Here is a 21,003-nt window from a genome sequence, read left to right on the forward strand (position 1 = left end):
AGATGTGTCCAGCGGTTCAAAAGGAATTTCAGATTTGCAGTTTGCAGTTGTGTTTTGTTTTTATTTTTGTAACACAAAGAGGGAAAAAGGAGGCAGAGGGACAGGGTCCAACCATGTCCCTATAATAGCTTCTGAGGCACATGTCTATTCGTATTTGTTTTGAAAAGACAACTTCAGGGCTGTTTCAGGAAAACTCCCTGGACTGTCCATTGCAGTGCAAAGAGCTCAAAATGAAAACGTCTTGACTATTTGCCACACAGGGATCCAACAAGAGATACAAAAGAAAACTGTTTATTAAATGCCCCCCTTAACACAGGGGCGAGGGCACTAAAGATATGTTAGTAAACAGAACCTTCCAGGAATAAGTTGGCTGCAACTTCATGAAATCAAAAACACCAAATAACATTTCCAACTGTAGACATGCTGGCTTAAATACAAAGAACTTTACCTAAAGAGGAAGATCACAAAATGCACAGGTGTGTGTGTGTGGGGGGGTCTTCCCCAACACCTGCCTCTTGTTTCTGTTCCAGACAGACTCATGGACTGGAGCAGACATGCAGCCTGCCTGCTGTGGGACTCAAGTCTCTGGGGGATGCAGGGTCAGCTCACTGTTTGCTCGCCTGCCTGCCTGGCTTCTTTTCTGGTTGACCTCTGCCGGTTCCTGGGATCCCGCCTCGGCCCCGGCCGCCAAACACACCTGCAAGACAAAAGTGGGGGCTTCAGGGGTGCCAGGCTCCAGGGCATTCTAACCCCTCTGAGCCTCAGTGTCCTCTGTAAAGTGAGAAGAGCAGGATGAAAATGTGGGGTGGTGTCTGACCAGAGCTGATCATGGATGGTGCTCAAGAATGTTTTCAGTGTGACAAAGGAGAATACCAAACCTCCCAGGGAACAGAGAATACAAGGGAGGACAGAGGTGAGCCACAAGTCACACTGGGGCTTGAGTCAGGCTTCCTGGGATAGAGGTCCCAGGGCTGGGGTGAGGGTTGGGCTGGGATAGGGGGAGGTCATTGGAAGAACAAAGCCAGGGCTTCCATGAGTGGAGAGCAGGAACCAGGGGTGGGACTCTGGCCAGGGATGAGACAGAGAGCCCCAAATCTGTGGCTGAGGTCTGCACTGAGGATGCAGGACCTCCCTCACACTAACACTGCTCTGTGGGTTGCCCCAACTCACTTCTCATGAGTTAAGACCAGCTCTGCCAAGGGGGCTTCTGTGAGATTTCCACCTGCTGCTGAAGTCACTGGGGCCTTTTTCCAGACAGGCCTGAGCAGGCCATTCCCCTCACCCTCCCAGCAGCCTAGTCAGCAGTAGTGGCCCCTAGGGTGAAGAGTCTGGCCTCAGGTATGAGACACTCTGAGACCCTAGGGCCTCACTAACTCCCAGTCCCTGCTAACCCTCCACCTGGAGTGCCTTCCCACCCTCTTCCCTGTGGCTCACTCCTAACTCCTGAGCCTGGCTCAGGGCTGGCTCCAGGTCTGGCATTCAGGAGGCCTCCACAGACAGAAGAGACAAAGCCAGGCCACTCCCAGAACAGGAGCCTAATCAGGGAGGTAGGGTTTACAGATGACCTCTGAGCTTGGGCCCCGGCTGACTATACAAATTTAATTCTATGCCAGAGTTGTCAAATTTTATGCCAGAGTTGTCATCTCGAGACAGTGAGGAGAAGTCTATCAGAAAGGTGTGACCAGCCCTGGCTTGTTGGCTCAGCGGTGGGGTGTCAGCCCAGCGTGTGGAAGTCACGGGTTAGATTTCTGGCCAGGGCACACAAAAGCGCCCATCTGCTTCTCCACCCTTCCCCCTCTCCTTCCTCTCTATCTCTCTCTTCCCCTCCACAGCCAAGGCTCCACTGGAGCAAAGTTGGCCCGGGCGCTGAGGACGGCTCTATGGCCTCCACCTCAGGCACTAGAATGGCTCCAGTCACAATGGAGCCATGCCCTAGATGGGCAGAGCATCGCCCCTGGTGGGCATGCTGAGTGGATCCCAGTTGGGTGTATGTGGGAGTCTGTCTCTCTGCCTCCCCGCTTCTCACTTCAGAAAAATACAAAAAAAAAAGAGTGTGACATTGGCTTTATATCAAGAAGTCACGTCAGGGAAGGGTCCTGTGCCAGGCCCTTAAGTTGAGGCCCTTGCCTGCGGCCTGATGAGGTGGGCACCACCAGACTCTCTCTACAGAGGGGAAACTGAGGCTTAGGGAAGTGCCAAGTCATGCCTAGATACAGGCAGGTATGGAGACAAGTGCTCCAGGCCCAGGTCTGTGTGGGCCCCAGATCAATCCGCTGGGCAGGACCTGGTGCTCAGAGAGCACCAAGGCCTCAGCTAGGATTCTGGGCTGGGTTTGGGGGCGGGGGCAGGTGACACTCAGCAGCAGCAGCAGCTGCTCCACAGAAGAGCCTGTGAGTCATAGCCCCCTGGCTATGTTGGGGGCAGAGGCTCAGAGCCAGGCCTGCTATACTGTGAGAGCACCAGCCAAGAACGTCAACACTGGGCCGAAACAGATGTTATGTGCTCCAGCCACCCGTGTGTGTGTGTGTGTGTGTGTGTGTGTGTGTGTGTGTGTGTGTGTAGGGCCTACCTCGCCCAGCACCCCCCATGCCACGGCCTTTCTGCTGCTTCTGCTGCTGCAGGCCACCACGGCCACGACCCTTGGCGACCACTTCTTCCTTGACCATGTCGATGATCTCGTCGGGGATGCGTAGGTACTTGATGGTGCTGCCACGGATGTAGCACTCAGGCATCCGCCAGAACTTGTCACCATCCTGCACAAGAGGGAAGCCAGGTCTCAGATCCATGGGGGTTCCTGTAGAGTGGGTACAGACAGCTGGGTGGTCCCAAGCCACCTGCACCTGGCATCATACCTATAGGCTGCCAAGTTCACAGTTGGGGTCTCGACAGACCCTTAGCACCCTGGGCACATGAGGAGGGGCAGGACTACATGGGAGCCGGTCTCCATGGCCTCAGCCTGTCCTCGAGGATAGGTTGGGGTTTGTTACCTGCAGCCCAAAGTCCAGGGTGGGGGGCTATCCCACGTACAAGGTGCTATCGTAGCCCAGTTCCTGTCTGCTCCTGCTCCAGGCTTCTAGAACCCATTTTCTAGAACCTTTTCTATGTGCCTTGACTCATTCATTCATCCAACTGTTTCCTAGCAGGGTCTGGGCTTGGTGTGGGACACAAGGCAGCAGGATGGAGACCCTGCGTGACAGGTGAAGAGGGCCTGGAGTGGGGTAGGGAGGCAGGTCTGCTGCTCACCAGGGCCGGCTCCTAAGATGTCAGTTTTTAGAAGAGCTAACTGAGGCTAGAGAGATGAGGGAGCTCACAAAGTCAAAACCCTGTAATTCTAGAGTCCCCCACCCCATACCCGAGGACCAGCATAACACCTTCCCCTGACGTCTCCTCCTGCTGCCCATGGACAGCAGTCCCAGGCCTCTTCCATCAGGTTCGTTTCCCAGCCCTACCCCTGTTGCCCAGAGCCAGAGGCCTGAGTAACCTTCTCCTCCCCCCACACTCTTAGAAATCAGACCAAGACCTCTCCCTGCTTAGACCCCAATCAGGGCCCCCTTGGCCCAAGGACCAGGTCCAAACTCAGTGTGGCTCAAGGGCCCAAGATCCAGCCCCACCCTGAATCCCTTTTCTCAGCACTTAACACATCTTCCAGATGGAACTTTCTGAAACACACAAGGAAGGCTTCTGGCCCCTAGCATTTTACACACGCTGTTTCCACCTTTTCTTGTCTGGCTAACTCTGGTCCTTGACCGGGCTTGCTCCCAGCCTCCCTGAAATCCCCAGTCCTCCCACATGACACTCGCCAGAAGACTGATCTGGCCCAGCAGCACTCAGCAGGTCAGATGGAACTTTCAAGGGCTGACTCTTCCCAGGAACATACACAGCTCCCATATTACATAGGAACCCCACAAGGCCCTGCACATTCCTTTCCCAGAAAGAGTGGGCAAGGGGCCAAGTCTGTGGAGATGCAAAGTATAGCCAGACAGAAACAGAAGGATTCTGTGGAAGCTTGAGGCTGGGGCTGGCTGCTCCTTCCTTGGCTTTCCCTCAGCCAAGGACAGGCTGGGCCCAGTGAGCTCCCTATGGGAACCAGGGCTCACTCTGCTTTCCATGGTAGGAGCTTAGCGCCTCGCAACTGGGGCTTCCCCTGGGATCTTCGCCCCTGGAGTCTCTGAACTCCACCACCCAGTGCCCAAGGGATTTTGAACCTCACCCCAACCTCTCCTCCCCACAACCACCTGGTCACAGAGACACCTTTCCAGGAGAGTCACATTTCTAGGCTTAGATGACTCTGGAGACTGGACCATCTTTGCCCCAAACATGGTGCTTGGTTCTAGGTTGCACATGTGCAAAAGGACATATGGATGCAGGCTATGCACTACACAATGGAGCTGCCCAGACACTGTTGCCTGGCATGTGGCAAGACCAGGAGAGAGCTTCTGGTAGGCTGGTGTGGAAACTCCACAATGTACCATTACAAGAAGCAGGTCATGGTGCTGTGGAGGTGAGGGAAGGGGTCAGGCCCACCAGGCTGCCTGTTGGGGTGTGACCTGTCTAGAAGGATGGACCAGGGGCCTTATGCTGTGTTATACTCTGGCGTGGCAAACCCTAGAGGCACGCTGCCCACAAGCTCAAGTGGCTTGTGGGATCCCCCTTGGCTGGGACCCCCCAACAGCTTCTTTTATAACCTAGGGACTGTCACTGGCCAGAAGGGGACTAAGACTGGAATCCAGGCAGGGAGAGTTCATGCACATTAGTGAGAAGAAGCCCAGCCTCCACCACTGTCCTTGTCCTCATGGCTCTGGGGTCATCCTAATCTGTGACCCCAGGGACCCCTCTGCCCTGGTGCCTCAGGTTCTAGCCCTGCATTTCCTGGTTTCAGGCCTGGGGAAGTAAACAAGTCTCCTGGTCCATGGGGCCATAGGGCCATCCTCGTCCCCTGGTGACCTGGATACCCCATGGCCCGCAGCCAATAGCAGCCAAGGCTGACAGTAGGGTTGGGTCAGCCTGCCCTAGAAGCCAACCCCAACCAGTACAGCAGGGACGTGTAGCCAGATGCGCTCCCTCAGGTCTTAGTCCTTCCTGGTAAGGGGTGGACGCGGGGGGGGGGGGGGGTTTAGCAGCTCAGTATCTGCTGGGCAAATATCCCCACCCACAGGTACAAAGTCCTCACAGTTTCAAAGTCCAGGGCACAGGGGGACTTGGAGCCCTGTCCCTTAGCAATGTTGCTCTATACCCAGCCTAATCCCTTAGGCCACACCCCTCCCTTAAACCACTCCACCACAGAATGACTTGTGGTAGGCTAAGTAAGCCCCACTACTCCTTACAAAAGGTACAAGGAAGAGCCTTCACCCCATTTAGAAGCCTGAATGCTGAGGTTCTGTAAGCCTCTAGTACAAGAGAGTACTCCTGGCACACTGCCCCTACTCCCCATGCCTGCCTACCACACTCAATGGCCCTCAGTGTCACCACAGACTGGAGCTCAAGGCACTCACCCTGGACGTGCAGATCACCTCGCGCAGGTTGATGTTCATCCAGTTGTCACAGCTTACCAGGTGCCCATTGTATGTCTCCCCATTTTTAAGCTCCACCAACTGGAAAGAAATGGACTCCAAGTCAGCCATAGGCCCCAAGGGAGGTGCAGCTCTACCACTAAGAGCAGCCCTGACCTCATACAGATGTGTCCTCAGCTCCTCCCAGGACCTGGGGTCGACAACATGCAGTGCCCATGCCCAGAGAGGCCAAATTGTACAGGTACATGTTCTGCTTGCTTTGTAGACTGTGCTGGGCATAACAGATTTTCTATGAGTAAATCTTTTTTTTTTTTGGTAGTGGTAGTGGTGGGGAGACCCAAACAAACAATATATCCACGTGAAAATGCATACACAAACATTCACAGCAGCCAACATCTACAAATAGCCAAAAGGTAGAAACAACCAAAATGTCCATCAACTCGTGAACGGATAAACACATTGCGGTCATCCACAGTGGAATATAATTCAGGCATTAAAAGGAGTGAAGCACCTGACCAGGCGGTGGCGCAGTGAATAGAGCGTCGGACTGGGATGCAGAGAACCCAGGTTTGAGACCCCGAGGTCGCCAGCTTGAGCGTGAGCTCATCTGCTTTGAGCAAAGCTCACCAGCTTGGACCCAAGGTCGCTGACTTGAGCAAGGGATTACTAGGTCTGCTGAAGGCCCGTGGTCAAGGCACATATGAGAAAGTAATCAATGAACAACTAAGGTGTCGGAACGAAAAACTGATCATTGATGCTTCTCATCTCTCTCCGTTCCTGTCCGTCTGTCCCTGTCTATCCCTCTCTGTTTCTGTTAAAAAAAAAAAAAAGTGAAGCACTGACACACGCTACAACATGGATGAACCCTAAAAACATGCTGAGTGTAAGAAGCCAGACACACACAGACCACATGTATGATCCCATTTGTATGAAGTGTCTAGAACAGGCAAATCCAGAGACACGAAACAGATTGGCGGTTGCCAAGGACTGGGTGAAAGGGATGGGGAGTGACTGCTAATGGGGACAGGGTCTCCTTTTGGGTGATGAAATATTCTGGACCCTAATAGAGGTGATGGCTGCATAACATTGTAAATGTACTAAAGGCCACTGCATTGTTCACTTTAAAAGGTTGAGCTGTATTGTATTTGAATTATACTGAATAAAAAGAAATAAAACAGGCCCTGGCCAGTTGGCTCAGGTAGAGAATCAGCCCAGCATGTGGACATCCAGGATTCAATTCCCAGTCAGGGTACACAGGAGAAGCGACCATCTGCTTCTCCATCCCTCCCCACAGCCATTGCTTGCTTGATTGTTCAAGCGCATCAGTCCCAGGCACTGAGGATGACTCCGTGGACCCTCCACCTCAGGCGCTAAAAAATAGCTCAGTTGCGAACATGGCCCCAAATAGGGGTTGCTTGGTGGGTCCCAGTAGGGGAGCATGCATGAGTTTGTCTATCTCTCTTCCTCTCACTTGGAAAAGAAGAAGAAAAATAAAGAAAATAGATTGAAAATAATGCGCATCATGTGATCCCATCTATGTTTGAAATAATTGTGTAAAAAATAACATTTACATATACACACAATATCACATAATTTGTTAAGTTGCCAGAAAATGAATTCAGGGAGCTTCTACTCGAAGTGTCTCTCGTGTTTCAAAAACTTTTAAAACATGTTTGACATTTTTAATAAGCATATATTGCTTTTACAAGCAGGAGAAATGACTCTGGTCCTGACCTGTGTGGGAGGGAAGAGAAAAAGCTGCTGTTTGGTGGACAGGGAGGGAAGCAGGTTTGGCTGGAGGCACCTCACCCTTCATCCAGTGTTCCTGTCCCTGTGCTGAGGCTGGTCGCTACTGAACCCTGCCATCCCAGATGGCACATACTCACCATGGGGTGATTCTGAGCCGTCTTAAGCAGTGACAGTGGGAGCTGAAAGGCAATCAAAGGCACAAGATTTGTGTGTTAATCAGCTCCTGGGAGCCCCACGCCTCTAGGCAGGATCCCATGAGAGCACCAGGAGTACAGGAGTGCACGTCTAACCCCCTAAGAGGCATTCACCTTATTCTGCACAACCCCAGGACACACATCTGCCTCCCAGGTTAAGAAAGTGTCTCAAGCCCCATCTGTCTTCTCAGAGGCAGCTGCCACCTGGTCCCAGTGCTGACCTTGGAATTTATTTATTATTTTGGTTTTCTTGAGCGAGGCAGGGAGAGAAAGCCAGGAACATTGAACTGCTCCTGTATGTGCCCTGACTGGGGAATTGAACCAGCAACCTTCACGCTCTGGGATGACGTTCCAACAAACCAAGCTATCCAGCCAGGACTTAATTTTTTTTTTTTTTTGGTAGAGATTGGGGGAGGGGGGTGGTAAGGAGGCAGGCATTCATCTGTTGTTCCACTCAGTCACGCATTTATAAGTTGCTTCCTGTGTGTGCTCTGACCAGGGATTGAACCTGCAACCTTGTCGTTTTAGGACAATGCTCTTAACCAAACTGAGCCCAGCAGCCAGGGCCTTGGAATATTTTTTTTTTTTTTTCATTTTTCTGAAGCTGGAAACAGGGAGAGACAGTCAGACAGACTCCCGCACGCGCCGCCCGACCGGGATCCACCCGGCACGCCCACCAGGGGCGAGGCTCTGCCCACCAGGGGGCGATGCTCTGCCCATCCCGGGCATCGCCATGTTGCGACCAGAGCCACTCTAGCGCCTGAGGCAGAGGCCAAGGAGCCATCCCCAGCACCCGGGCCATCGTTGCTCCAATGGAGCCTTGGCTGCGGGAGGGGAAGAGAGAGACAGAGAGGAAAGCACAGCGGAGGGGTGGAGAAGCAAATGGGCGCTTCTCCTGTGTGCCCTGGCCGGGAATCGAACCCAGGTCCTCCGCACGCTAGGCCGACGCTCTACCGCTGAGCCAACCGGCCAGGGCGGTATTTTTTTTTTATAACTCACGCTGTGCATTTTCCTTAAACCCTCCGTGCTTATCAACAGCATCACAGCACACAGGCCCCTCCACTGCTGTGTTTTGCTCAACTGATGACTGAGATGCATCCACATGGATACATGCAGTTCCAAGTCTTTCATTTCCAGCATCTCATAAGGTTATCGTCACCCATTTACAGATGGGGATACTGAGGCTTACAGACCAAGAATGTTGCCCAGCACTAGAGTTAAGAGACAGAGCCTGGCTTGACCCTGTCTGTCTGTAGCCGGAGGGCAGCCCCAACCGGACTAAGAGGGATTTGGCCAGACACAATGGCGAGTCTACCTTAATCTAAGGAGGCCACATCTGAACTGTTTTCAAAGACAGAAATTCTCCAGGTTCAAGGAAAAAACATTCCAGAAAAAGTTTGTGGTTATTGCAAGAGATGGTAGATAAAAGACAGGACCTTCTAAAGCTCACCCAGATAAGGTGAACTTTTAAGATATATAAATATATTTTAAAGATTTTAGAAAGGGGAGAGAGAGAAGTGGGAGGAGCAGGAAGCATCAACTCCCATATGTGCCCTGACCAGGCAAGCCCAGGGTTTCAAACCTGCGACCCCAGCATTCCAGGTTGATGCTTTATCCACTGCGCCACCACAGGTCAGGCCTAACTTTTAAGATTTTTTTTTCCATTATTACTGAATTTCTTTCTAATAACAAACATGGGCCCTAGGAGCATAGCTTAGTTGGCTGGAGAGTCGACCCCGTATGCAGAGGTTGTGGGTTCGATTCCTCGTCAGGGCATATACAAGACTTAACCAATGAATGCACGAGTAGGTGGAACAACAAATCAATGCTTCTCTCTCCTTTCCTCTCTCTATAAAATCAATCAATAAATAAAAATTTAATGTTTAAAAATAACAAATATGTAACTGGAAAAAGAATCAGTTTTCATTTTGGTGACACAAATCAGGACCCATACACTGGAGCCACCTTTGACTCTCCAGAAGGGTGACTCAGGTAGCAGTGCTTGGGTCCAGGGTCCAACGGCAGGTCATTCAGTATGGCTAGATGAAAGTTCTGACCTCAGGGCTCCGCAGATGAAAAACTGTCTCGGTGAGGAACAAGGCTTTGCTTCATCCTGCCCTGGCCTCACACTACTGATACAATATGAGGCAGCTGTTTCTCTAGGTGGTGGAACTGGAAGGCCGGAAATGGCCTTCTACCCCCACAAAGTGGTGGAACTGTGCAGGCCGGAAATGGCCTTCTACCCCCACAAGGTGGCTTCCCATGAAAGGGCTTGGGTGGGAGGGGAAAAGATCCATATTCCACAAGCCAGGGGAGTCGCCAGGGGAGGTCCAGCGACAACAGGAAGCCAGGCCCAAGCCCACTTCCTGTACTGGCTTCCTGGACGGGCAAGATAAGAAGAGACAGGCCACGTGGAAAAGGGGCAGTTGCTCCAAGGACAGGCACGTTGGGGACTGATGTGGCCAACCCGCAGCTCCTGCCCTCTCATTTTGGTGCATCTGCACCATCTGTGTGACACTGCACCCAGGCTGTGAAGGAGAAACAGGAGGTTCAGATCCATACTTGGGGCCATGCACCCAGATCACCTTTTACTATGGAGAAGCTGCAGGTTTTCCTTGGCAGTGGGAATGTGAACCAAGGTGATGAGATACCTGGGTCCTCCTCCCACAGCACTGGAGATGGGGCAGGGGTAGGCCAGCCCTGGAATGTGAGAATGAAAATGGACTCAGTTGTCAAGAGGTGGAGGGAGGGCCAGAGGAGAGAACTGCCGAGGGACACAGAGCAAGGTCCTAGTAAACCCAGTGAAAGTAGACTGATGCCTGTCAACAGGGGTCCTACAGATGTCTTTTTATGTCATACACAACCCCTATGCTGGTGATGGGCTTTCTCAGGTCACCACCTCGTCCCAGCCTCTAAAAATACAGTTCTGGAGGATCCATAGCTTCTGTGATTGTCGCTGGTAGTGCCCTATCCACAAAGCAGCTAAGAGGACATCTGAAACACAGAGGGGACCAGCACCTGCTCCCAGCCCTCCCCCTGACTTCCCTAACAACCACTTCCCAGGCATGCCACAAGGCCAGACCTGACAAGGCTCCGACGAACTGGCCCACTCTGCTCCTCACACACCATGCAGGTTCCTACTGCTCAACCTCTGTTTCTGCAGTTCCCTCTGCCTGGGGTGCCCTTCCCCAGGCCGGCTGCTGATCATATGTCATGCCAGGCCCTCATAATAACCCCATTTAGGAAATGAGGTTTCCACCTGGGGCACCCTCTGCTATTTCCATTATAAGAGGTAGCCAGTCTCTAATTATCTTGTTTACTTGTCTCCCTGGCTAGACTTGAAACATCACACCTTCTGCTAGACTGGAAAACTCAGAAGGTATGGACTTTGTCTAGTGCCAAGCACTGGGCCACGCACATGAGACTCAGTAAATATCTGCTGAACAAATACAAGGGAAATACACATACTACCCAGGGAGGCACTTAGGGTGGGTGCAATGCTCACCCCACTGCACAAATAAGGAGAGGCTCAAGGGAGAGGTGGCATCCAGGCAGCCCTCCACTGCTGCAATGACGAGGAGCAGTGGCCAGAGCTTGCCAACTACATCCTCGTCCCCAAATTGTGCTGGAGACAGAGAAAAGAAAAAGGAGAGGATACTGGAGCCCTTAAAACTCCATGGGAGCCTGACCTGTGGTGGCGCAGTGGATAAAGCATCGACCTGGAAATGCTGAGGTCACCGGTTCAAAACCCTGGGCTTGCCTGGTCAAGGCACATATGGGAGTTGATGCTTCCAACTCCTCCCCCCCCCTCTCTCTGTCTCTCTCTCCTCTCTAAAAATGAATATAAAAAAAAAAAAAAACTCCATGGGAAAGAGGAAGATACATATGAACCTGTCAAGTGAAACGAAGCAGGGGCAGACACTCAGTTCTGAGGGTCACTGGGCCATCTGGAATTGGGAGAGTCAGAAAAGCTCGAGGAGAGAGGATTCCTTTTTCTGGGCTTTCTCACAAAGATTGGGGTCTGGTTCTCAGGTCTGGACAAATCCAGGACTAGACCCAATGGGTTCCTGAGGCTCCCAATTCAGGAAACTGTCACGGGCCATCCCCACATACACACCCAGCTCCCTGCTTCCAGCCACCAAGACCACAGGGAACTGGGGGTGTGTCATGCCTTGTCCACTCCTGGACACTGAAAACGAAGATGCACAGTAAGTTGTGCTGCTAACATTCTAAGAGCCTTGCAAGCCCTGAAATTCCCCCAAATTGGTTTAATTTGATAACTCAGACGGGCCTTCTACTCCCTGGCACTCTCGCTTCCCATTATAAGGTTAGATAACATAGGATTCACTCAGGCACGCATCCCTGCCAAATTCACTCTGTTGCATTCAGCGGGCCCTTCGGCGGTCCTCCTCCTCTCCGGCCGGTTTTCCCGTCTTCAAAATGGGAAGACTGCGGCTAGGCCGCTATACTACGATTACACGGTCGTTCAGCCCTAAGTTCCCCGAGACCAATGCATCTTGAGTACCCTAGGCGAGCCCCATTCTCCGTTCTCAGTTTCCCCGCCTCGGCCGAGGAACAGGACTTGAGGCCCGGATTATACGGTCGCTCTGTGTCGCTCCTTCCCAGCGCCAGCCCCGAGGGGCCTTGGCGGCCGTGTACCCCGCCTCCTGGCGAGAGCTCACCATCGCCCTGTCCTCACCATGATATCGATAGGGACCTGACCGGCTGGTCACTTCCGTCGTCGCCGCCGCCGCTCACGCACCCACTAGTAGTCGCCCCGCTGCCCGCCACTAGGCTGAATGGAGTGGCAGCAACTTGAGCCAGTCAGCATGGGGCTCAAGAGAAGGCCACCCTATCCACGTGTAGTAGGGCGGGGCCTGCTAGGCACAATGGGCGGGGCGAGTCGTGCTGCCGGAGGAATAAGGGAAGAGCCGTAAAGCGCCTCAGTGAGTGCTGCAAAAGGGAGCGGAGCAACGTGCTCCGGCGCTGGGGACCTTCTGGGTAAGGCCCACATGCAACATGGTTCCAGCTTGTTGTTGGAGAAACTGAGGCTCCATGGTTATTAGGAAGTGCTTTCGGGCTCCTACTTTTATGAATCTCACTATTGTAGTTGGACCTTATCCAAGGCACATCTTTTGGTAATTTGAGATCCTGACTATGCCCTGCTGAGCCTTAGTTGTCTCTCCTGTAAAATGGGTGTAATGATAGTGTCTGCTCTAGAAGGTTGCAGTGAGGAACTAAAACTAGTTAAGCCATATGAAAGCACTTTGGACATCTGACAGATACTAAGCACAGTGCATGGGCATGCAAAAAATATGTATTGAGTTCCTACTACTTGCCTGCTCTTGGAAACACAAGTGAACAAACCTGATAAAACTGGCCCTCCTTGGGCTTAGGAGCCTATTGGGGAAACAGACAATAAACAAAATAAATAGGCAAATGTATTCTTCCTTTGGGTTGCTGTAACAAATTACCACAAATTGGGTGGCTTAGAACTTGATTCAGAGTTCTTTCTTTAGAGAGGACAGACAGGGAGAGTGATGAGAAGTATCAACTTGTTGCGGCACTTTAGTTCACTGCTGCTCATATGTGCCTTGACCCGGGGGCTCCAGCAGAACCAGTGACCTCTTTCTCAAGCCAGCGACCTTTGGGCTCAAGCCAGCAATCATGGGGTCACATCTATGATTCCACACTCATGCCGGCGACCCCACGCTCAAGCTGGAGGAGCCTGCACTCAAGCCACGACCTGGGGGTTCCAAACCTGGGTCCTCAGCCTCTCGGGTTGACCCTCTATCCACTGCACCACCGCCTGGTCAGGTGATTCAGAATTCCAAAGTTGGGGTCAGCAGGTTTGCTTCCTACAGAAGGCCCTGAGGGGCCATTCCTTCCATGCCTCTGTCCCAGCCTCTGCTGGTTGTTGGTAATCCTTATAGTTCCTGGGTTTGTGAACACATCACTCTAATCTCTTTCTCTTCACAGGGCTTTCTTCTGTGTCTAAATCTTCCTCTCCTTTCAGGACACACCTTTCTCTTAATAGACTCACTTTAAATCCAAATTAATGCTATCTCGAGATACTTAATCACATCTGCAAAGATCTTATTTCAAGTAAGGTCATACTTACAGGTACTGGGGCTTAGACCATATCTATGTTCTGTTAGCGAATTGATCAAATTCAGAACCCATATAAAGTGCCAGGCACTTATCACCACTGGACCAATACTTGTCCTTCTTGTTTTAGTTTTCCTCCCTCCCACACACACAAGCCGGTCCTGAGCTGAGTACTCAAGGGCAGAATAAATCAAGGGCATATAGTGTTTTTCAGGGGATGGAGACTTGATACAGGGAGGGAAAGAATCCTGGAGGGACACCAATGAGTAGGTGACACAGAAAGCAACGGGTCAGTCCAGCTGAGGACCTCAGGGAAACATCGTATGAGCTCATGTCTCATCGTGGTCCCGTCCAGGGTCAAGGCAGCTGGTCCGTATATTCTCCAAGTCTCATCTATCATCAGCTCAGTGCTTCTCCTAGGGGAGCTGCTGAGGTCAGGGGTGTGTGCAGGACGCTGGTAGGCAGCCAACAGTGATGTGCTAATTGGGTTAGAGGGATCAGGGTGACCTGCCAACCCTTGTTTGTTAAGGGTAAAGGCCACTTGATGTAAACAACAGAAACCGGGGTACATGAAATGTCCCAGCATTAATACGGTGGTGGAAGTAGGAAGAAAATCTTGTGCTGGATTACTCTTTTCTGACTTTTCTAGACTTTTCTATGTGCAGAGGCTTTCTTCTTTCGCTGAACTGGCCAAGTATTCATCCTCAAAAATACTGCTTGGGTGACCCCATGTGGCGGGCTGAGGTCACTGCGGTTTTTGTCGGCTCTTTCAACATAGGAGTGGCCAATCAGAGTTCTCCATTCTCCCTGCTATAGTGATTGTTTGAAGGAGAAGCACCTGACCAACCAAGGCCAATTAAACTCTGTCTTGAGAGTGTTCTTGAAGGCTAGGAGAGAGAAGAGTGCTTTTCATGGAGGTTAATAGTGAAATAGTAAGATAATGAAAGCCCAGGGCCATCAGGTTCCAACATATACAAGAATTCAACCTACATGGGAGCTACTTGTGGACAGGAAGGCATGGTTTAAACCAATGGTAGTCAACCTGGTCCCTACTGCCCACTAGTGGGCGTTCCAGTTTTCATGGTGGGTGGTAGCGGAGCAACAAAAGTATAAATAAAAAGATTTAACTATAGTAAGTTGTTTTATAAAGATTTATTCTGCCAAACTTAGTGAAAATCCGACATAAAGTACTTGGTAAGTAATTATTATTATATGCTTTAACTTTCTGTAACTCTGCTTTATAAATTTTATAAAGTAAAGTTACTTCCCTACTTTATAAATTACCATTACTGTGGAACTGGTGAGCAGTTAGAAAATTTTACTACTAACAGAGATACAAAAGTGGGCGGTAGGTATAAAAAGGTTGACTACCCCTGGTTTAAACCCTGGATCCAGCTATTCCTGAAGCCATTGGGTCTGACTTTCCACTTATGTTAAGGTGACCGACTTTTTTACAATGGAAAGAAGGACAAAAATAAATTGAAGAAAACAATATAAATAAAAGAAACATTTTATTCATTGCAACAATAATACATTATAATATGATAAATGCATAATAAAAACATTTATAATATTTTATACTGTAATTATGCTTACATGCCTATTAACTTTTAATAATTATAAGAGAAAAGTACTAATTTAGATACAAATACCTCACATCACACACAATGGATCGACTGCATCGATCGAATATGGACATTTACAGATTAGTCTTCCAATATCAAAAAAGAAGACATGTAGGAGGACACTTTTCAAGGGAGGACGGAACTTACAAAAGAAGGACTGTCCTCCCTAAAGAAGAACGATTGGTCACCTTACTTATATGAACTCAAGAAGTTGTTTTTTATTGCTTATCCACTTGGAGTTTGGAACTCTGTTCCTGGAAATTTTCAAAACCTGAACATAGCTTCTCTGTGAACTCTTCAATTTTGGGTCAGAAAAAAAATCTAATCATTCCCTCTCTTATACTTTGAACTTTAGTACCTGACATAGATTTTCATCATAACCTGTCTTGTGCTACTTTTAATTGCTCTTTTGTACACTTAGGACCTCAGGACTCTGAATTGTAGGAGTAAAAACTTGAGAGGTTGCATGAGCTACTATTTGAGGCAGTCAGCATAGTTCCTCCTCCTCCCTCATAATGGACACATGACCCAAGCTCAACCAATTAAAGGACTTCCCCTGAGCGGTGCTGGAATTGCAGAGTTAGGGTAATGTGAGTCCTGTACAGGACAAGACCATCTCTCTCCACTTCAGTCTTGGCCCTGTTTGATCCACCTGTACCTGATGCTTCATAAATCCTTGCCCTTTTTAATCACTTGAATCAATATGCCTATTTTTTTCATTCTAGTTGAAACAGTATTTCTGTCAGCAGAAACTTAGAGTGTGGACCAATGTACTTATCAAATTAACAAAAATACCCTACCCTCCACTAAAAAAAAAGAGGGAGTATTGTTAAATCCAATGCTGGCAAGGTTATGGTTAAGCCAGTAGAGAGAGAGAGAGAGAGAGAGAGAGACACACACACACACACACACACACACACACACACACATTTTTGCAAGAGAAATATTTAGATAGACAAGAAGAGAAAGCAATGAGAAGCATCAGCTTGTAGTTGCGGCACCTTAATTATTCATTGATTGTTTCTCATATGTGCCTTGACTGGAGGGCTCCAGCCAAGCCAGTGACCCCTTGATCAAGCCAGAGATCTTGGGCTCAAGCCAGCGACCTTGGGCTTCAAGCCAGTGACCTTTGGGCTCAAGTCAGCAACCATGGGGTCATATCAGTGATTCCATGCTCAAGCCAGCAATTCCATGCTTAAGCTAGTGAGCCCATACTCAAGTCAACAACATTGGGGTTTTTTTTTTGGTTTTTTTTTAATATTTTATTTATTGATTTTTTTTTTTTTTTAGAGAGAGAGAGGAGTGAGAGAGAGAGAGAGTGAGAGAGAAAGAGAGAAAGAAAGACAGAAGGATGAGGAGCAGGAAGCATCAACTCCCATATGTGCCTTGACCAGGAGAGAGAGAGAGAGAGAGAGAGAGAGAAGGATGAGGAGCAGGAAGCATCAACTCCTATATGTGCCTTGACCAGGCAAGCCCAGGGTTTTGAACCGGCGACCTCAGCGTTTCCAGGTTGACGCTTTATCCACTGCGCCACCACAGGTCAGGCCAACAACATTGGGGTTTTTAACCTGGAACCTCAGTGTCACCACCACCGGTCAGGCCCAATAGACATAGACATATATTTTAAGTGGGAAAAAATTGGCATTATGTCTCAAAATTCATAGAAGTATCACCCACTTCAACTCAGTAATCCATTTCTGACAGTTTATACTGAGGTCTTATAAATAAAGGGAACCACCACTCTGCCAGGCCTTGCAGCAATGTTGCCAATTCTAAAATAGCAGAAAGAACATAAAGGTCCGAGAGCAATCATACACTAGACAGAATATTTTCCATTCTGGACTTAGTGTGCCACTTCCAAGAAATAGAATAGAGCAAGGGGAAAATAGTAAGTTGAAAGAAACTAGAATAGTGGAGACATCTGTCAGATACCACATGTAGTGAGTGAATGGTGATCCCCCTCCACCCTAAAGACATGTCCAAGCCCTAACTCCCAGAACCTGTGAATGAGACTGTATTTGGGAAATGAGTCATTTCAGATGTAATTAAGTTAAGGATCCTGAGATGAAGTCACCTAGAATTTAGGATGGAGCCAAAACCCAGCAACTGGTGTCCTAAGAGAAAGGCAAAGGGCCCTGGCCAGGTAGCTTGGTTGGTTAGAGTATCATCCAGATATGCCAAGATTGCACGTTCAATCCCAGCCAGCGCACATACAAGAATCAACCAACGAAGCCTGACCAGGCGGTGGCGCAATGGATAGAGTGTCAGACTGGGATGCAGATGACCCAGGTTCAAGACCCCCGAGGTCGCCAGCTTGAGTGCGGGCTCATCTGGTTTGAGCAAAAGCTCACCAGCTTGGACCCAAGGTCGCTGGCTCGAGCAAGGGGTTACTCGGTCTGCTGAAGGCCCACGGTCAAGGCACATATGAGAAAGCAATCAATGAACAACTAAGGTATCGCAACGAAAAACTGATGATTGATGCTTCTCATCTCTCTGTGTTCCTGTCTGTCTGTCCCTGTCTATCCTTCTTTCTGACTCTCTCTCTGTCTCTGTAAAAACAAACAAACACAAAAACAAAAACTAGTGAAGGTATAAATAAATAGAACAACAAATTGATATCTCTTTCTCTCTCAAATCAATAAATTAAAAAATAAAAAAAAGGAAAGAAAGGCAGAGGGAGATTTCAGACACAGAGAAGACAGAGGCAGAGACTGGAATGATGCAGCCACTAGCCAGGGAATACTAGGAACCCCTAGAAACTAGAAGAGACTACAAAGGACCCCTCCCTTACAGCCTCCAGAAGGAATGTGGCCCTCTTACACTGATTTTGGACTTCTGGCCTCCTGAACTTCGAGAGGATAAATTTGTTGTTTCAGCTTCTCACCTTTGTGGTCGTTTATTATGGCAACCCCAGGACATTTATCACCTGAACCAAGAGATCCAAGTTACATTTCTGTGATAAGCCATGTGGTATCAGGGGTCCCTGATATAATGGGATGAGAAGAGCATCTCACCTCTGTGGGCTTCCCCAAGCACGAATAACCCAATTCTAATTGTGACAGGAACATCAGTCAGATACGGATTGAAATCACCCTGTAGGATGTATAGGCAGTTCTCCCCAAGACTGCCAAGGTGATGAACAACAAGGGAAGACCCAAGAGCCATCCCCTACCAGAGAGAACTGGGGAGATGTGACAATGAAATGCAATGTGGTTTCCTCTACAGGGTTCTAGAACAGGGAGAGAACACAAATGAAAGAACTGGTGACATATGGATAACACCAGGAGGTTGGTTAATAGCAATGTATCAATGTCAATTTCTTAATTGTACAAATGCATCTGATAATGTAAAATGTTTACATTCTGGGAAGTTGGGTGAGGGCTATAGGGGAGTTTCTGCACTGTCTTTGCAAGTTTTCTATAGATCTGAACTTATTCCAATATAAAAAGCCTGCTGTGCCTGACCAGGTGGTAGCTCAATGGATAAAGCATTTACCTGGGACATGGAGGACCCAGGTTCAAAACCCCGAGGTCACTGGCTTGAGCATGGGCTCATCCAGCTTGAGTGCAAGCTCATCTACTTGAGTGCAGGGTCACCAGCTTGAGCACAGGCTCACCAGCTTGAACGACAGATCACAGACATGACCCCATAGTCGCTGCCTTGAGCCCAAAGGTCAGTGGCTTGAAGCCCAAGGTCACTGGGTTGAACCTAAAGTTTCTGGCTTGAGCAAGGGGTCACAGGCTCAGCTGGAGCCTCCTGGTCAAGGCACATATGAGAAAGCAATCAATGAGCAACTCAAGTGCCACAGTGAGATGCTTCTTACCTCTCTCCCTTCCTCTCTCTGAAAAAAATGAGAGAGAACCCCATTGATACACTTGAACAGGATCCCTGGATTGTTTGGGTAGCAGTGAACACAAGCCTTTACCCTCTTTTTTTTTTTTTTTTTTTGCAAGAGAGAGGCAGCTAGAGAGGCAGACAGGAAGGGAGAGAGATATGAGAAGCATCAACTCATAGTTGTGGCACATAAGTTGTTCCTTGATTGCTTCTCTTATGTGCCTTGACCAGGGGGCTCCAGCTGAGCCAGTGACCATGAGATCATCATGATCCCAGGCTCAAGCCAGTGAGCCTGTGCTCAAGATAGATGACCCCATGCTTAAGCTGGTGATCTCAGGGTTTTAAACCTGGGACTTCAGCATCCCAGTTCAATGCTCTATCCACAGCACCACAACTGGTCAGGCTACCCCCCTTACTCTTGGCAGTAGTATGGGACTCAGTTTCTCACCCTCAGTGCTGTCTCTGAGTGTTACCAGTTTCCTCCCTTTTTTCTGATGCAATGAGGGGAAATGAAACCCATTGGCTTCCCTCTCTTCACATCCCAGGCTTCTAGCAAGATGGGCACTTTGTACCAGACACTTAATACATGCTCAAGGTATAAAACCTGATTCTGGGTGAGATTTTCATTCTGTTCTCTTCTGCCACTTGGTTCAGGTCTCACTCACACAGCCAGACCTGGCCTGCTCTGAATTTTGTGAATTCTACCTGAAGCTGCTAGAGACTCAAATAGCCAGAATATTTGATCTCCAATCTGAGCTTGCAAACAGGGATCTGGGGCCTGACCAGGCGGTGGCGCAGTGGATGGAGCATTGGACTGGGATGCGGAGGACCCAGGTTCGAGACCCTGAGGTCGCCAGCTTGAGCGTGGGCTCATCTGGTGTGAGCAAAGCTCACCAGCTTGAGCCCAAGGTCCTGGCTTGAGCAAGGGGTTACTCGGTCTGCTGAAGGCCCACGGTCAAGGCACATATTAGAAAGCAATCAATGAACAACTAAGGTGTTGCAACGAAAAACTAATGATTGATGTTTCTCATCTCTTCGTTCCTGTCTGTCCCTGTCTATCTCTCTCTCTGACTCTCACTCTGTCTCTGTAAAATAAAATAAAATAAAATAAAATAAAATAAAATAAAAAACAAACAGGAATCTGGGTAGTCCAAAGACCTCTTCCCTGGGTATGCTGAGGCCTGGGCCAGAGCTAGCTGGTACTTCAGCAGTATTCTGGCTAATTGGGACCAAGACTGCTTGGAATGAGATGTCAGTGACGCAAGTCTAAGGTCCTGTTTCTGGGGCTGTGGTCAGAAACTCAGCTTTAATTTTCTGTTTTTGGAGGAATCTCTGATGAATGTTGGTGAGGGACCAGCTGTGTGCCAGGCTTGTACTGGGTGCAGGGACACGGATATAATAGAGACACCCCGTTGGTATGAAAGTGGTAACCTCTGTGTCAGAGGAAATGGGAAATAAACCAGAAAAGCAGTACCTTTTTCTGAATGATTTCTGAATCATTGTTATAAGAGGATGAATTAAGGAAATGAGACAGATCTCCTGGGGTGATGGTGATTTCAGCCAGGGGTGGTAAACAGGGCCCCTAAGCAGGCAGTGACAGCAGGGGAGAGGAAACAGCTAGGTTTGCAGTAACTGCAGGGCGTATTTCTGACAGAGGGGACAGCAAGTGCAGAGGCCCTTGGAAGACTGTTGGGGCTAGACTGGGGTGAGTATGGGGAGATGGAGGGAGGGGAGGCTGAGCTCTCTGGGTCACATCAGCCTCCTTAGTAACATAAATGACTGCAGAGAACCTTCCGGTAAGCAACTGTTTGTTCCCTAGCACAGCCTCCTGGCCTAAATGTTACTTCTGTGACCCCAGGAGGCTCTAGCCGAGAGGCCTGCAGAATTGTGCCTCAGGTTCCTCATCTGTAAAACGGGATGAACAAATCTTGCTCACAGGAAAGAGTGGGGACCCCCGATTATTCACGCAGGCAGTCAATGAAC

General features: G+C 49.4%; 1 protein-coding gene across 4 annotated transcripts; it reads right to left on the bottom strand.

Annotated features, from left to right (window-relative positions):
* Window positions 1–275: 275 nt before the first annotated feature.
* LSM4 (LSM4 homolog, U6 small nuclear RNA and mRNA degradation associated) lies at window positions 276–12,273 on the bottom strand. Of its 4 annotated transcripts, none has more exons than XM_066349956.1 (6): window positions 12,153–12,194; window positions 10,105–10,153; window positions 7,397–7,438; window positions 5,493–5,591; window positions 2,570–2,753; window positions 276–697 (listed from the first exon to the last, which is right to left on the bottom strand). In XM_066349956.1, exons 3-6 carry the CDS (start codon window positions 7,397–7,399, stop codon window positions 606–608), a joined length of 378 nt encoding a protein of 125 aa, XP_066206053.1. In that variant the 5' UTR covers window positions 7,400–7,438; window positions 10,105–10,153; window positions 12,153–12,194; the 3' UTR covers window positions 276–605. The 4 variants fall into 4 exon arrangements, with proteins under 4 accessions (XP_066206053.1, XP_066206062.1, XP_066206033.1 ...); XM_066349965.1 differs by lacking the exon at window positions 12,153–12,194 and adding an exon at window positions 12,136–12,152; XM_066349936.1 differs by lacking the exon at window positions 10,105–10,153 and having other exon boundaries at window positions 12,153–12,273.
* Window positions 12,274–21,003: the final 8,730 nt, after the last annotated feature.

This window comes from Saccopteryx leptura, chromosome 1 (genome assembly GCF_036850995.1).
Source record: "Saccopteryx leptura isolate mSacLep1 chromosome 1, mSacLep1_pri_phased_curated, whole genome shotgun sequence".
In the NCBI taxonomy this organism is placed as follows: Eukaryota; Metazoa; Chordata; class Mammalia; order Chiroptera; family Emballonuridae; genus Saccopteryx; species Saccopteryx leptura.

Coding starts and splice junctions, on each gene's coding strand:
- LSM4 (XM_066349936.1), bottom strand. Junction 5,592..7,396: donor CGGCTCAGAATCACCCCATG/GTGAGTATGTGC, acceptor ATTTCTTTCCAG/TTGGTGGAGCTTAAAAATGG. Junction 2,754..5,492: donor AGGTGATCTGCACGTCCAGG/GTGAGTGCCTTG, acceptor CCTCTTGTGCAG/GATGGTGACAAGTTCTGGCG.